Source organism: Cricetulus griseus, chromosome 5 (genome assembly GCF_003668045.3).
Source record: "Cricetulus griseus strain 17A/GY chromosome 5, alternate assembly CriGri-PICRH-1.0, whole genome shotgun sequence".
Lineage (NCBI taxonomy): Eukaryota > Metazoa > Chordata > Mammalia > Rodentia > Cricetidae > Cricetulus > Cricetulus griseus.
In genome coordinates, this window is record NC_048598.1 from 14,759,867 (window position 1) to 14,776,541 (window position 16,675).

Sequence of the window (16,675 nt, forward strand, 5' to 3'; positions counted from 1 at the left end):
ACGTGGCCGTGAAAATCAGTTTAAAGTTTGCAGAAGTAACAAGTTATTAAGATATTAGCAAATAAAATACAGTAAGAAGGCCAACGAGGTGGCTCATCAGGTACAAGTGCTTGCCATGCAAGTCTGATGACACGAGTTCGAGCTCCAGACCCTTCTGCAGCCCATGGTATAATTAACTAAAAAGGGAGAGCCGCAACAATGGTAAGGATGTGACATTCAAAAGGCAATCTTTAAGAGACAATTAAAGTTTGCCATTTAAAATAGCACAGAATTTTGAAACAGCATTGAAGTAATGACATTTTAAAAATTGTTTCTCTAATTTTCTCCTGGGGAAAATGGATGTTTTAATTTACCGCTATTGGGATTCTTTCAGTTTCGTCAAGGCTGATCAGTTACAAATCTCCATCTCCCGAGGACTATTATAAATGAGCAATAAGCTGGGAGACGGCCTTGTGGTGAAATGGGTGAGCGTACCTGGAAAGGGGTGATTATGTTTCCTGTATTGGAAGATGTTTCATCCCAGCCCAATGTGTAGGAAGAAGAGAAAGTTGAAGCGTTAATGTTTTCTTTTCTGTCATCCAGGTAGAAAACCAAAAATATTTTCTTCTCTCTTGTCTTTGAGAGTGATTGGTATTGATTTGTCAGCTTCACAAGACTGAGAAGCACTGTGATATAAAGCACTGGACATGTCTGTAAGGGAGTGTCTAGATGAGGTAAATTGGGGTGGAGAGATATATCCAAAATGTGAGTGACACCATTCTGTTGGTTGGGGTCCTGGATTGAACCGAAAGAAGGAAGCGAGCTGAGTACTGCCTACTGCTTTCTGAGTGTGGACATCACTGTCTCATGCTCCTACTGACATGGTTTCCTGCCATGATGGATTTCACCTTGAAATGTAAACCAAAATAACCCTTCCCTCCATAAGTCACTTATGTCAAGTATTTTTTCTCAGCAATGCAGAAAGTCACAAATTCATTGAGTCTTTTCTTTCAGATAAAAGTTTATAAAAGTTAAAAAAAATCCATTTTGATAGGGATATTAGCCTTCCCAAATGGTTATATTTCTAGAGTTGGCTGAAAAGGTGTCTAGGATCACTGAAAAAAAAAATCCTTCTTTTGGTATTTTGGCTCCAGCTTTTGTGTGTGTGTGTGTGTGTGTGTGTGTGTGTGTGTGTGTGTGTGTGTCTTGCCAGACAAAAACCTAGCATATTCAGTACCAAGAACGTCACCAATTTTCAATTACTAGCTATCAAAATGGCAACAACTTGCAAAGCCTTGTAGCAGACGATTATTCATACAATGGGGAAAGTTTAACTCTGTGCTCACAAAAAAAATGTTAATTTGCTCCTCAACTTGTTACAGATACCTTGTGCAAGGCAAATGGAAGGTACAAGTCATAATTGCCTTTTAATATCATCGGAGATTTAATAATCTCCTCTGACTTTAATTTCCATAAAGGAAAGATTCAAAAAACATTTTTACTGCTTCCAAGTTAGACCTTGATCAGACAGTCTAGTTGGCCATTGGCTGGGGCTGAATTGAAATTAAGAGGGGTGGAAGCTTTGGTGGATGTAGGAAGCCAGGAAGCACAGAATGTCAGGCAACATTTAAAACTAGGGTCACTTGCCGTTGGTCATGAGAATTTTAAAAGGATAGTTGTAAAGTGTCTGATTGAATGAGTGTACACTACTAGACGCGTGTAGATTTTGCTTTTTCAGCAGCTCTGGGAGAGGCATGCAAAAACTTGTTTTTCATCCTTTCTGATGTGGTGTATCAGTTCTACTTGGATGAAATATCTTATACGGCGTAGAGTTAGATGAGATTACCACCATTTGAAAACACACTTAGCTGTTCCACTTACCTCTCGGTGGTAGGTAGCCTATTGGCACTGTTTTAATTCACTTTGTTATCGTCTCCCGTGGTCTGCATGGTAGTCACACATTCCCACTTTACTGCGATTGCTGAAGGAATAACTTCCCTTTCCTGTACCACAGCCCTAACATCCACTCCTGTTTAACAATCTGTCCATGAGAAAGGGTCTTCTTTGTTTGAACCAGGGTCCGTGCCCCCTCCCCCCCACACTTCTCAAAATTCTCCTTTCACTGTGCTTTTTCTATTCATGATCTTGGCTGTGGTGTCTCAGGAGCAGTCACAACATTGCTGTCCCCACGGGCTTTCACATGGTTTCTCTGTGATCCCTCATGGAACACTGGCATTTGTGTACCCATTAGCCATAAGGACAGTGGATCCAAGGACAGTAGAGAGGGATGGTCCCAGTGGGTAGCTTCCTCCTCTGACTAACATGACCCAGAAATTTGCTATCCCTTTGTTTAAGAGTTAGTAAGGATTTAACTTGCTTGTTTTCCTTCCAGGAGGGTTTGATGCCAGTGAGTAGGAGATTCAATTTCCCTGAAATATTAGTCATTATGTTTTCTTATTTTATACTTTGTATGCTGTGATTGTGAAATACAGTGATAGGGAACACAGGAAAACAAACCTAAATCAGTTCTGTTTTCCGTTTCTCATGGAGTTATATTCTTTTGACCACATCTGTTGCTTTGTATTAAAAATCATTTGTTAGTTATATGGATGGTAGAGTGAATCTCTTTAATTTTGAAAAAGGCCTTTGGGCCCAAACCAGTATAATTACTATTTGGCAACAAAAAACCGGAAGATTCCCGTCTCTAAATTGTTTTGAATATTGAAGCCGAAGGGAGGTCTTATGTTTAGCATTTCCTAGCATCTTTCATTTAGTTAGAGTTGCAGTAATTTCACCACTCTGGGAGAATAGCATGATTTTAATTGAGATAATCTTTTTCTTATAGTGTAGAATTTCCATGGAGAAGCAGCCAAGCACTTGGCCATACGGCATTACCATTTTTAATCAATCCTAATGCTTAGATTTCAAAGACATAAGCATGAAAATTCTGTAAATATATATTATTGCTGTGGTCTCTTTGCATGAAAATCATCTATTTAGACCTTATTTACCAAGGTATGTTTGGCTTTCTCCATGTCAGAAAAGGCAAGTTTGTCTCCATGGGACTTACTCTTGAGAGTGGCTCCTCACAACACATGGAATCCCTCATGTGCATTTCCTCACAGACCAGTTTATGTCTCAATTGTGTGAACAATGTTTTCTTAGGAATTCTACGCAGAGAATCATCCTTAGAACTGGTTGTAAGGTGTGTAGTGCTGAGTCAGTTTGCCCAAATCAGTATTTTCCCTGGAAATTTTAAGTAATGCTAGTTCTACCCTATTCTCTTGTTTCTCAGTTCAGATTTCTTTCCCAAGGTCCGCTGTGTCAATCAGCCACACACTGAACCTTGGGAGGGCCACTGGGTGTGGGTCTAAACCTGAGGGGTGATTGTGTCAGGGCCTGCTCTGCACTGTGGAGTTGCCTCTGAGTATACCATGCTGTGTTGCCCAGGGGTGCCTCAGAGGAGGGGGCTCTACTGACTTCCCCATGTCATCACAGTCAGTGCCTGGGCCCAGAGGCTTCTATCATGGGTCCCGAACCCTGGGAGACTTCTAGAGAAGAAGGAAAATCGCTTAAAAGAGCCCTGTTCAATAAGTATGTTATATACATCTGTGTTATAGATGAAGTTTTTCCTGTATAAGATATTTAAAGCATGATTTGTGTAAGCCAGGGATAGAGGGAAACTGGGAGGCAACATGATTTTTTAAAAAATTTCCTTCCTTCCTTCCTTCCTTCCTTCCTTCCTTCCTTCCTTCCTTCCTTCCTTCCTTCCTTCCTCCCTCCCTCCCTTCTTCCTTCCTTCCTATTTGTGGCGTGTGTGTGTTTGTGTGTGTGTGTGTGTGTGTGTGTGTGTGTGTGTGTGTGTGTGTGCCTGCCTGGTGCCTGTGGAGGCCAAAGGGGTGTGAAATCCTTGGAGCTGTAGTTACTGGCAGTGGTGAGCAGCCTGACCTGACATGAGTGCTGGAAACTGACTTGGGTCTCTTACCGCCAAACCATTTTTCCAGCCTAGTCTGTTTTCTTGATGAATTCTGGAGGCTTCTTTCCTTCTGCCTGCGGATGGCTTCATTGTCTCAGTGGCATAGATACTCCTGAGATTCCTGATCAGTTGAGATTTGAGGGTATCTATAAATTTCCTTGATCTCCAGAGACTGTAGACTCCCCTGTACTCATAACTCATTGTTGATTGTAACTGACAATCAATTCTGCACAATTTGGTTTCCTGTCTACATTTCAGTAGCTTACACTGTTGTAGAAATCACCCATAGCTCAGGCTATCCGCGGAGAAGGGACTTTCTGACTGTGCCCCAGGAGCTGCTGCACCCAGGACAACCTAAGAATCTCCCTAGACTGGATGCCGTGCTGTGTCTTCCAGTATCTCTATGAATTAGTGGGAGGAAATTCCTTTCTGCTTTTTTCTTTTTAAATGTAATTATTTGCTTTTATTTTATGTGTATGCATGAATGCTTGCATGTATGCATGTATACCACAGGTATTCCAGAGGCCAGATGAGGGCTGTGAATCCCTTGGAACTGGAGTTATAGTGGTTGTGAGTCTCCTAGAGGTGCTAGGAACTGAACCTGGGTCCTCTGCAAGAGCAGCCAGTGCTTTTAGCTACTGAGCCATCTATCCAGAACCTGCCTTTTCTTCAAAACAAAACAAAACAGCAAAAAACTATGGTTGTTGAGAGAGTGCATTTTAAAAGATCTCATTTATTTTAGTAAAAATAGTTTAAAAATACTTTTAAGTAGAAGTAGACCACTAGTGTTTGTGACTTAAGCAGGGGAAGGACAGATTTAAAACTGTCTGTTGCTGTCACTGGCACATTCCTAACTTCTCCAGATTACTTACACTAAGAATTCCTACCAAAGGTAGAAAACAGTATGGAGTGTATCTGACATTCAGTTGTGAATCATTGGGCCTTTGCAAAACTTTATCCACACTTCAAGGTAACTGATGTGTGATTTATCATCTCGTGGAAAATTTGCCTCCAAGTTTGAAGCAGAGACATCACTGGGAAACTGGATTTGTTTTTGAGATCCCTTTTATATTGAACTTCTAGGTTTGTGTGTCCACATATGGCTGCTGGGTGTTGGAGAGCCCAACCCAAGGGTTCTGGATGCCCGGAAAGCACCCTGCCAACTAAGCTACATCTCAGACCCATTCCTTTTCCCACAGATTTTTCTTCTCAGTGACTTGAGGAAAAAAGAATCACCACCTTTGTCTTCTTATTGTTTTGGTGCATTGCTAAAAACTGTATACAAACTGAAATGTGTGTGCACTGGTGTTCAACATAGCCAGTCAAGTCTCAGTTATGAGAGAAATGCCAGTTCTGAGTGGACTCTTGCCTGTCTTAGGACAATTCCTTTGCAAAGGGACATTTCCACAACCTAAAAATGAAATACCCATCACTCCTCTCCTCCTCTGAGACAACCACACTGTCCCTCATAATACGCACAACTGGCATTATCTTCCAACTTAGTTCATGTTTGTTGTTTGCACACGACATTGAGAATCAAAGAAAACAGTGACGGCAAGCCGTTTCCCCTGTGACTACTTCATGCCCAGAAATGTACCTTATGGATTCTCCAACAGCACAAGGAGTCACCTGGAACTTTACACTGCTGGGGCATTTTGCTTAAGTTTTTCCACATTTAGAAAAAGCTTCACAATTTACATAAAAACCTGTCCTTCATTCATTTTCATTCAGTGTTTCTCCTTTAAGTCCCAGGAATTGCCTAAAATAAGCAGTCCCTTTTCTGGGAGATTACTAGTTATTTCTGGTTTTGATTTGATGTATGCATTTCTCATTGTTGCTTTCAAGAAATGCAGCTTTGTTTTTCATTTGATGTGCTTTAAAGAAAAGAGAGAGGAGAATGTTTTCTAAAACGCCTGGAGGCCTGGATCCTTTGTGCTTTCTTCTGTTGTTCTAGAGTTTCTCAGCGGGGGTCCTTACCCCCAGCACCCAGGCTCACCCCAAGAGGAAAGTGGGGCTCTACTTGGGATCAGTGGCTGGTCTAAAACTTGGAACTGTTTTCTTAGATAGAGTTAATGCTGTTTTTGGAACTCAAGAATTAAAATCTACTTGTTTATAAAAATTGTGAGCAATTGTTGTTGTGGGATTTCTAGCACAGCAAACAGCAATTAACTATTGAGTTAACTATTGAGTTACTCTGGGTCATCTCGGGTGTTGTGAGCCACAGCGCTGTGCTAGGATGCAGGCTCCTTGCTGGGAGCTGTGGAAGTGGGGTGGAGCAGGTGCCGGGCCTGGCTGCTCTTCATTACTGATGTCCCCAGATGTCTTGATTCCACTCACTATTTCTTAGAAGTGAACACCAGAACTTTGTGTAGTTGGGGATCTCTATTTCCAGGCAGCGGAAGTAACCTCTGAATGAGATAGACAAAGAAAAGAGAATATAGGAGGCCAAGTCTGAGGAGGTGGGTCATTGGCGCCAGCCCTCTTTTCATCCTCTCCCCCTCTCCTCCATGTTTGCCTGCTGTTCGGGGACTGGCTCATCACCCTCTGCATTGCTTTTCTTTTGGCAGATTTGGGTTACTTTTGCTTGTGGTCTGTTGGAAGGCTGGTTGTTTATTCCTATTTCCTCCTATAATTCTGTTGACTTACATCAGATCTCAGAGCCATTGGCAATTGTTTCTGTCCACTTGTATTTTGGGTTTGTTGTAGATGTAGGTGACCAGGGCGAGAGTTGGTGGTCAAGTCTGGAGACTTAAAGTCTTGTTGTAGCTGTAGTTTCCCCATCATTGTTTTTAAATCATGGTTGAATCTTGGGTTACAGTCCTATTTATTCCAAACATTCTTATAGGAGTTATTGGTTAGCATTTTCTTTCTTGCTTCATTAATCCATTCTGTTGTAGTATTGTGTACTATTTGATTTAAAACATTTGCCTTGTGATTTTAGTTTTTACTTTATGCCATCATTGGTTTTCTGTTATTATAAAATGTTCTTTTTTTCTTGTTATCTGTTTGTGTTTTGAGATGGTGTCTCGGAGTTACTCCTCCCTGCCTCTGTCTCCTGAGTTCTTGGAATCCAGATGTGCACCACTGTCTGGCTCCAATTTAAATTCTTGATTTCCATGTTTAGCTCATTTGGTTTCAGTTTTTCTTCTGAATATTTAATGTTAAAATTTTTCTGTATTAGTTTAGTACAAGTTTGGGTATTTCCCTCATTATTTACTTAAAATATATTTCCTAATCTCCTTTGTGGCTCTTCTGTTCCCCAGACAACATAGAAGCATGTCTCACATATCCAGGCAGAAGAGATTCTATTGCGTTTCCTAAGAAATGTTTCTAATCTCTCCATTGTTAGAGAAAATGACTGGTCTTATTTATCCTCCTGGGTACTTTTTGTGAGTGGCCAGAGGTGCTTGAAAAAGGTGTGTGACGGGGGAGGGCCTAGGCCCTGCTCTAAATGATATGACAGACTCAGAAGATTCCCCATGGAAAGCCTCACCCTCCCTGGGAGGCAGAAAGAGGATAGGATAGGGGGTTAGTGGGGGGCAGGAGAGGAGGGGAGGGAGAGGGAACTGGGATTGACATGTAAAACGAGCTTGTTTTTAATTTAAATAAAAATAGAAAAAAAAGGAAAAGGTGTGTGAGGACACAGCCATTTAACAGGCACGAGTGACTCAGAGTTACTTTCTCGTTATTTGCTTGACCAATGAATTTCCAGATAGAGTCTGTATTTGTATAGTAATAGCTACCTCTTGCATGGTGCTTCCTGTATTCCAGACACTTTTTTAAGGTCCTTCCATATATTAACTTGATTGTGTGTTGGTCATTTTTCTCTTAAGGGTCTATTATTTGTACTCTCTACATTTTGAGACTTGGTACATTTATTACTGGATACGTAACAGCTGGTGCGGTGACTAGGGTCACTTATCATTACGCTTTGGCCTTCTTTCTCTTATGATTCGTTTAACCTTTTCCTGATATTGATATGATTACTTGGGCTTCTTTTATTGTTTGCCTGGTGTAGCCTTCTCTTCTCATCTCCTATGTCTCTTTGTTTGAGGCATGAGTGAATTAAATTTTTAATCCAGTTTTATTTATAAGTGACAGTAGAATGTGAAGTTAAAGCTAAACTGAGACCAGATTGGTTGCTTTGGTTTGCCGTGTAGATTTTGGCAGCTCCCCTTTTACAGTTGCATGTGGGAAGTATTTTACCTCTTCTTCACCTAACCTGTCTCAGTGTTTCATGGCCGGCTCTTTCTCCAATTCCTCCAGGGGAGAGGTAGCAGGTGGTCCAGTTCTCATTTTCGATAGGATGTTGTTACCCTTGCAGGGTCACATGGCACAGCACCTTCATGCTTCTCTAGCTAGTTTGTACCTACTTTTTGTTGTAAACACAGGGTCTCTCGTGTAGCTCTGGCTGTCCTAGAACTCACTATGTAGACCAGGCTGGTTCATCACAGACATTCTGCTACCCATGTGTCTGTTGTGTTTGAAGGTGTGTGCCACCACAACTGGGTTGTATCTACTTTCTATCTCTCGAAAATGCATTAAGTATTTCTGAAATGGACATGGCAAGACTGCTCATCTTTCAAGTTGAGCATGAATGAGTAGATGATCAGAACATGGCACCGTGCCTGGCACACCAGTAAATACTCACAATGAGTCCTTCTGATTTCCCATTGATTTTGTTATGCTCTGACAGTTGGTGCTCTGGCCTGCCTTGACTCTGTCCACCAATTTATGGTTCCGCCTTTTTTTTGTTGTTACTGTTGTTGCTCAGGTGACTTGGGAAAACAACTTTGATGCCTTGCAGTCCTAATCCTGCCTGTCTGAAGTAGAATTTAATGAAATTTCTAAATCATTCCTTAGCAGGAATATATGTTATTAAGCTTGATAGGCTCAGGACCTAGTATGTATGATTTTGGGGGTCTGGGGAGATGACTCATAATTTTCTTTATATTTAAAGTTTACAGAGTACAATTTGAGAATCCATAATCAGATGATTGAAAAACCTGAATTACTCTAAAATCTGAGACATAGGAGTTTTAAAGGCTCCTTTGTGAGGAGTCCACAGAACTCTTGGTACTAATGTGTTGACCTGTGTTTTCCTTGTTTAGTCATACATGTTTCTCACTTGTTTGCTAACACGGAATTAATTGTTTTTAACAGGAAGGAAAAGCTGATGCGGTGTTCTCAATGCCGAATTGCCAAATACTGCAGTGCCAAGTGTCAGGTAAGACTATTTGAGCTGCTCAGTGACAGCTTCAAGCCTCCACCTGTGCACCTGCCTCAGTTACACCTGAGGGTTGTTGTCTTTAGTGTTTTTGAAAACAAGAACAAAATGGTGATTTTTTTTTTTTACTTGTTATTTTCTTTCAGTTTAAATTTACTATTTGTATAGTTTGAATAGGTTTTGTTAAGTAAGGAGAGAGAGAGGGAGAAAGGGAGGAAGAAAGAGATAGAGACAGACATGTTCCTGCTAGGGCAAGTAGTCAAAGCCAGGTACCAGTGACCACATCTATCCCAACACAATATTCTGGTCACCCTTTTAGCTATGAATTCAATGGATAATTTCACTGAGGACATTAGTGCCTTCATTATCCAGTCACCCACCAGGAACACCAGCTGGGGGTTCAGCCTTTATTTTAATGCCCATGCATTTGGTGGTGCATTCAGTGGCACATTTCAGTTTCAAACCTTCATACCATTATTAAGGTTTTTGTGAAGACATATTTGAAGAGCCATATATGTTTATAAAAATAGATGCAGGTTGTTTTGGCTCAGGTTCTTTTTTTTTAAGATTTTATTTATTATATAAACAGTGTTCTGCCTGCAGGTATGCCTTTATGACAGAAGAAGGCACAAGATCTCATTATAGATGGTTGTGAGGTACCATGTGGTTGCTGGGAATTGAACTCAGGATCTCTGGAAGAACAGCTAGTGCTCTTAACCTCTCAGCCATCTCTTCAGCCCAGCTCAAGTTCTTCTATGTCTTGATTTTATTTTTCATATTTAGGGACTATTTTGTATCAACAAATATATTCTATTATATATGTATGTGTGTGTGTGTGTGTATTCACACACACATATACATACACACAAACACATAGGTATATTTACCGTGATCATAATTTTATCATTAATTAGTGTTTAGATTTTCTCCCAAACTTGGTATTGGTAACACAACATTATTTTGTAGTTTTTGTATACTTCTAAAAATTATTTTCATGATAAACTTCTAATCATTTATTTAGTGGAAGGATACATGCATTTTGCAATTTAACAGATAATGCCAAATTGCCTTCTTAAAGATTAAATTAATTTGTGGTGAATATGGTTGTTAATATCTTTGGAATTCTCTTAAGGTTGTATAATTAACATTCAGCATGACCTTTTCTCCAAATCTTTTGATTAATCATTTAATAAGAGGTATAATTATGCTCTAGTGAAATTAAAAAGTCTAATTGAAACTTTTGTGTTTGTGTCATCCCATCCTCATTCACATTTGTGTGTGTGTGTGTGTGTGTGTGTGTGTGTGTGTGTGTGTGTGTGTGTGTGTGTGTGCTTGCTTGCTTGCTTGCTTGCTTGCTTGTGTGTTTATAGGCACAAACACTTGCGTGGAGTTTTTTTTTCTTCCTTTTGAATCTAGACCATTGTTCTCAGGGGTTCTTCTGCCATCTCATTTTTACTTTTGAAATTAGTCTCTTCAGAATGCAAATAAAATGATCTTAATGGAAGAAACACCATGTACAAAACTCTCAGAGGATCCAAGTTGGGATGTTACTTCTACCACTTTCTAGTTAAATTATTTCATAGGAAACACAAGGTCAGGCTTGGGTTTCTGAGTCTGCACTGATGAGAGCTAATATTTGTAACATGAATTAATAAAAGACCCAGAGACTGATATTCGGGTTTGAACTTCAAGCTGAATATCAAGCAAGGCAGCCGGCCACTAGCTCTCACCTCTAGCTCAGGCTGAAAGGACTGATCCACACCAAGTCTCAGACTGCTGCCTCTCCTCAGTGTGGCTGGAGAACAAATGGCTCTTACTGACTCTGTTCTTGTCTTAAATACCTCTAATGAGTCCTGGGATTAAAGGCGTGAGCACTGTTATTCTTTTAGACTGATTCAATCTTGTGTAAACCTGGGTGGCTTTGAACTCAGAGATCCATCTGCTTTTGTCTTCTCAGTCCTGGGATTAAAGGTGTGTGCCACCACTGCCTGACCTTTATAGCTTGTGGCTGACTTTGCTTTCTGAATCTTCAGGAAAGCTTTATTAAATCATAGTTTTTCACTACAATTCCCACCTTTTTTTGTCTAATACAAAAAGAAGGCTACAAGTAACATAAGAAAAACTATATAGTAAGTACAATAAGTATATACAGTATATACATTCAATAATTACATCATCAATGTCTAGTGAATTTGCATTTGACAAATTCAGAGAAAATATCCAGTCCATTATCATTTGACAAATTGGGAGAAAATACTTCATTATCTATTCTATGGTTGCAGGACTGGGTGGGACAGAGACCTCTGTCAACAAATATTTGTTAGATATCTTCTGGGTGGTAGGTTCTGGGAGATAGTGTTTGTTAGGTATCTGCTGTGTGCTAGGTGCTGAGAGCCAATAGTTGTTTGGTATCTGCTGGGTGTTAGGTGCTGCTGAGAGCTAATAATTGTTAGGTATCTACTTCGTGCTAAGTGCTGTTTTATTTCATTTAATTTTTTAGACTCGTGTAATTTGGCTACTGTTACCATGCTCAATTATCAGTAAGGAAAAAGCTCAGAAAAAGCAAGTAAATTGTTACATATCTCATAACTGATAATTGATACACCACGTTTGGGGAAATAAATGTACATATTAATAACACATGTCTAGATTTTATGCTTATCTTCTAAATGTAAATTTTATTCTTGCTATAATATTCTGATTACATCTGCTTTTCTTTTATCTGTTGCATTTGGCCTTCGTTTCTTGGCTAATTATTTTCACTCTGATGCTTGGTACATGCCCAGAAAGATCTTTACCCCTTTTATCCCCCAGCTATCTTATTTTGTTTTTAAAAGACACAAAAGGAAACAATTTACAATAGAAATCAAGAGCTGGGGGGATCGTTCAGTGGGTAAAGTGTGTGCTGGGTAAGCATGAGGACCCGGTTTAGATCATCACACATGACAGGACGTGTCTGTAACCTCAAACTTTGTGGGGATGGAGACAGGTTTGGGAGCAGAGACAGGTAGATCCCTGCAGTTCATTAGCCAGCAAGCCTAGCTGAATCCATGAACTTCCAATTCAGTGGAATACCTCCAAAAATAAAGAACAGTCAAGGAAAGATGTTTTATTTCAGTGTTTACACACATATGTACACATACGTGCATGCGTGCATGTCTTTACACCCACAGGCACATACCATGCACGGGAGCAATGCCACACACACACACAGGTAGAAATATAAACCTTCAACATTTTCATGATAAGATGAATTGTTAAAAACGATTTTTATTTTAATCTCTTTTTTATACCAAATATTTTGTCAAAGTGAGATCTAAGATTTCTTCTATAAGATCATTAACAGTAACTATAATAAAAAACAGAGAGAGAGAGAGAGAGAGAGAGAGAGAGAACAAACACATGCCTTTTCCACAAGATAAATCATTAAAAATATATTTTTATGATGATATTTCAGCCACTCCACTGCCTGTAAATTTGGTCAGGTGGAATGCATATAGAAATGAATTAACAAGTTATTTAACACACATCTTTTGGAAACTTCATTTCTAATCTCAATGGCCTAACACCACCCCTCGCCCAATTTTACAAATGTATTTTCTCCAAGCTACTTTCTTCAGTTGTAATAACACATAGAGAAAAGGAAAAAGCCATTATCTGATTAGAACAAGTAGAGGGAGTTTGGCAAGTGGGTATGTCACTTTGATTCATTGTAGTGTATATATTTTATTACATATATTACTTATTCACTGAAGAATCAATAACAATGTCATTGTTGGATATAATGTGGAAGGCAATGGAAAAATAGCCAGTAAGATGAAATATATATGTTGCTAGCTTGAGTACGCGTTTTTGTGCGTATGTGTGTAGGGGGTATTGTGTGGGTGTAGACTGGGAGTCAAGGATTGGCCAGAACATATGCATTTAAACTGCGCTAGTTAATCCTCACCTTAAGGTGCAGAGCTATATGTTGTAATTATTGTGGATACCTACAAAGCTGTACAAAATTAAACTGACAAATCATACAGTGAGGATGATGAACAGAAATGAAGAGAAAGTAAAAGCAAGTGGAATGGAAATTAATGTAGAGATTGTGACTCTGTAGCAAAAAAATATGTTTGCCTGAGAGGGACATGACTTTGGTTCAGTAGTTGAGACTTTTATGGTGTTAATGAGTTGTCTTCGAAAGGTTTTGGGGATAGTTTTAAGAATGTAATATATTCTTTCTGCTTAAAGGGCGCTATCATTGTCATCAGCACTCAGTTTTCATTTTTAAACATAAGCAATACAAGAACATATTTTCATTATAAAAATTAAGGTAATACAGAATTATAGAGGAATAAAACAATGGATATTTCCTCGAGATTCCTTTTCTTCATTTTAAATATAATTTGTGTTTCTTTTTGTGATTGCAGAAGGACACAAAGACAACTGTTCCTCCATTTTTTCTATATATTCAGTCAGTTAGTATACTCACCTATATACTGCTGGGTACAATATTTTTTTTCTGACACCGACAAGATTATTTCTTCACTGGTGGCTTTAAGCTCTGTGCCTTATTGTGGGACATATATCACTTTATTTCCTAGTGTGAGGGCAGGTCTCCATATTGGCATAATGGAACATCAAGGTTGATCCCGAGATTGTAAAGGAGAAATAGGCTTTTTCTTCATCAAGAAATGTTAAAAATGTAAAAACTAACAGCGATGTTGATAGCTTTTCTGGATTTAGTTTGACTTGTGAAATTTGCATTTCTAATTCACCTCATCACTGAATAAAGCATGAGACCAAGTTCTAGATCAAGTTTCACATTGCGATCTTTTGAAAAGTGTTTGCAGAGAAAGGTTCTGTTTCATATTAGCAATTATGTATCTCTTTACATACATGAATCATATTTTGGGTCTGTATTTCATGTGTAGTTATCAAATGATTTATTTATTTATTTATTTATTTATTTATTTATTTATTTATTTATTTATTTATTTAGGTTTTTTTGAGACGGGTTTCTCTGTGGCTTTGGAGGCTGTCCTGGAACTAGCTCTTGTAGACCAGGCTGGTCTCGAACTCACAGAGATCCACCTGCCTCTGCCACCCGAGTGCTGGGATTAAAGGCGTGCACCACCAACGCCCGGCCCAAATGATTTATTTTTATGGTGGGGAACTAATCCTTCATCAGTAAGCATTTCACAGGGTGATCTTATCGGTTGTTTTCTGGAACACCATACTTGAGGGTGTACTGAAGAAAGCTAACCCTTTTGATTATTTCAGGAATAGCCGTGTTTCAGGCCTCAGACTGATGGGATTTGCAGTTTTATTTTTAATCTATCCTGACAGTATCTCTTTTTAATTGTGCATTAAGACCAGTGGCACTCAGAATGATTCTTGTTATTTATATCTATCATTACTATCATTACTATTATGTTACTATTTTCTGTTTCTTTTTCTGTTTTTGTCTTTTATTATTTTCCTGCCTTTTGTAGGTCTTAACTAAACATTTTGTTGGAACTACTCCATTGTCTCCTCCTCCTCTTCCTCCTCCTCTTCTTGCTTTATTTATTTGTTATGTATACAGTGTTCTGTCTGCATGTATGGCTGCAGGCCAGAAGAGGGCACCATATCTCATTACAGATGGTTGTGAGCCACCACACGGTTGCTGAGAATTGAACACAGGTCCTCTGGAAGAGCAGCTGGTGCTCTTAACCTCTGAGCTGTGTCTCCAGCCCTCCATTGTCTCTTCTTCCCTTTGCCTTTTAGTGTTTTGAGGTTGGGTCTTATTGTGTAGTTCATACTGGCTTCAAATTCATATATCCCCAAATAGCTTAACTCCCAAGATCTTCCTGCAATAGCTTTCAGAGTGTTTGGATTACAGGTGTTTGTCACCATGTCCTCTATTTAGGAAAGCACCTGTCAGTGTAAGAGTAGGACCAAATAGAAGAATGTAGCAGTCTTAGCATCATATTTAAACTGGATCCTTCATCTTAACCCTCCATTGCTTGCCAGTAATAGGGAGATGTTTTAAGACACTTCAGTAATCTAGGCTTTTGACTATCCTCACCCCCACCACATTTTAGTTCCACTCTTTATCAGCTACACAGACTTTCTTTTAGAGTTTTCACATGGCAGGGCAGCCTGTCCCAGACAAAGCTGTGATACCCTTGATGGCCTCCTGAACTGCTCCTGCACCCTGTCTTTTTACCAGATTGAACTTTCTAATGAGGGCTAGCCATCCCTCTGGTGACTCTGGGAATTACAGATGCTACAATTACTTGTGTCAGGGAAATACAATTCTCTTTCTGCTAGTTCCACATAAACCTGCTGTTGATATTTTGGTTAACCCAGATGGTGATTTCTGCTATGCATAGAAATCCATGGGAGGGAATAATTTATTTTGTGTCTCTCACAGTGTTGGCATGGTCTTTCTGTAGATGGTTTAGCCTTTTTTTTTTTTTTTCCTGTGAAGGGCTGTATGACTTATTAATAACTTTTCAACTCTGTCTTAGCACAAAGAGAGTACAGCTATCGAATGTGACTATATTGTAGTATAACTTTCCAAAACTGTGGCTGCAGAGATTTTACTTCCAGGTCATAGTTTTCTGAACCCTGTACGAGATGTACTCTGGGCTGCTAGTGTTTTTATTGCCTCATATTGTATGGATTTTGGTTAACCAAGATACTGTGATTTCTATAGAGGTAACAATTTAGCCCTGTTTCATTTTCTGATGACTTGGAGTCCTGTGGCTATTCCTGACCTCGTTCCTTCTTCATTTTGGCCCTACCTTCCCACTGGAAGGGGCTCTGACTCTCCTGAGCTTTCTAGAGGTTTTTATGCAGGATTTTGACCAGTGCAACACCTGCTCAGCCTGCAGTTTATTTTCCTAGATTCACGCCTCTGGTGACCTGTGATTCAACTTCCGGCCTTTTCAAGGACAGAGGAGGACCTGTCATTCATTTGCTATCAAGTACTGTTAAGTTGAATGAAAGCTTTCAAGTCTCTTCATGCCCACAGATTGAGGGTCAACTCATTTATTTTGAGTTTTGCCCACAGGAACCCTTTGCAGATAACTGTTGGTGAGCGGCAGGAGGCATCCACTCGGGGATTGTTGCTCCCGTCTATGTGAGGACCCATGAGCACTGTTGATTGTGTGGGCCGTGTTCTCATGGTTTCCTTTAATCCTCTGGCTCCTCCAATCTTTCTTCCCCATCTCCGGCAGGGTTCCCTGAGCTCCTTCTAATGTGGCTGTGGATCTCGGCATTTGCTCCCATCAATTGCTGGATGAAGCCTTTATGGTGATGATAGGGCCGGGCACTGATCTATGAGTATAGCAGATTAACTCACTATTTAAAGATATCAGCACTCTAGTTTCTTGTCAGAATGACGGACTCTGCCTTGGTCTGCTTAGCCTACTCTCATTCGAAGACCAGATGGAATTAAGCACCTTACTACGTCTTAGTCAGTGTATAACAACCCACATCTTCAAGGATGGCAATGACAG

At 39.7% G+C, this 16,675-nt stretch overlaps 1 protein-coding gene across 2 annotated transcripts in view; it reads left to right on the forward strand.

Annotated features, from left to right (window-relative positions):
- The window catches only part of Smyd3 (SET and MYND domain containing 3), a 524,738-nt gene that overhangs the window by 83,178 nt on the left and 424,885 nt on the right, over window positions 1–16,675 (forward strand). For both annotated transcript variants that reach the window (XM_027418861.2, XM_035445108.1), the window contains exon 2: window positions 9,119–9,182. In XM_027418861.2, coding sequence (XP_027274662.1) covers window positions 9,119–9,182 — 64 coding nt within the window. The remainder of the gene's footprint in view (window positions 1–9,118; window positions 9,183–16,675) is intronic.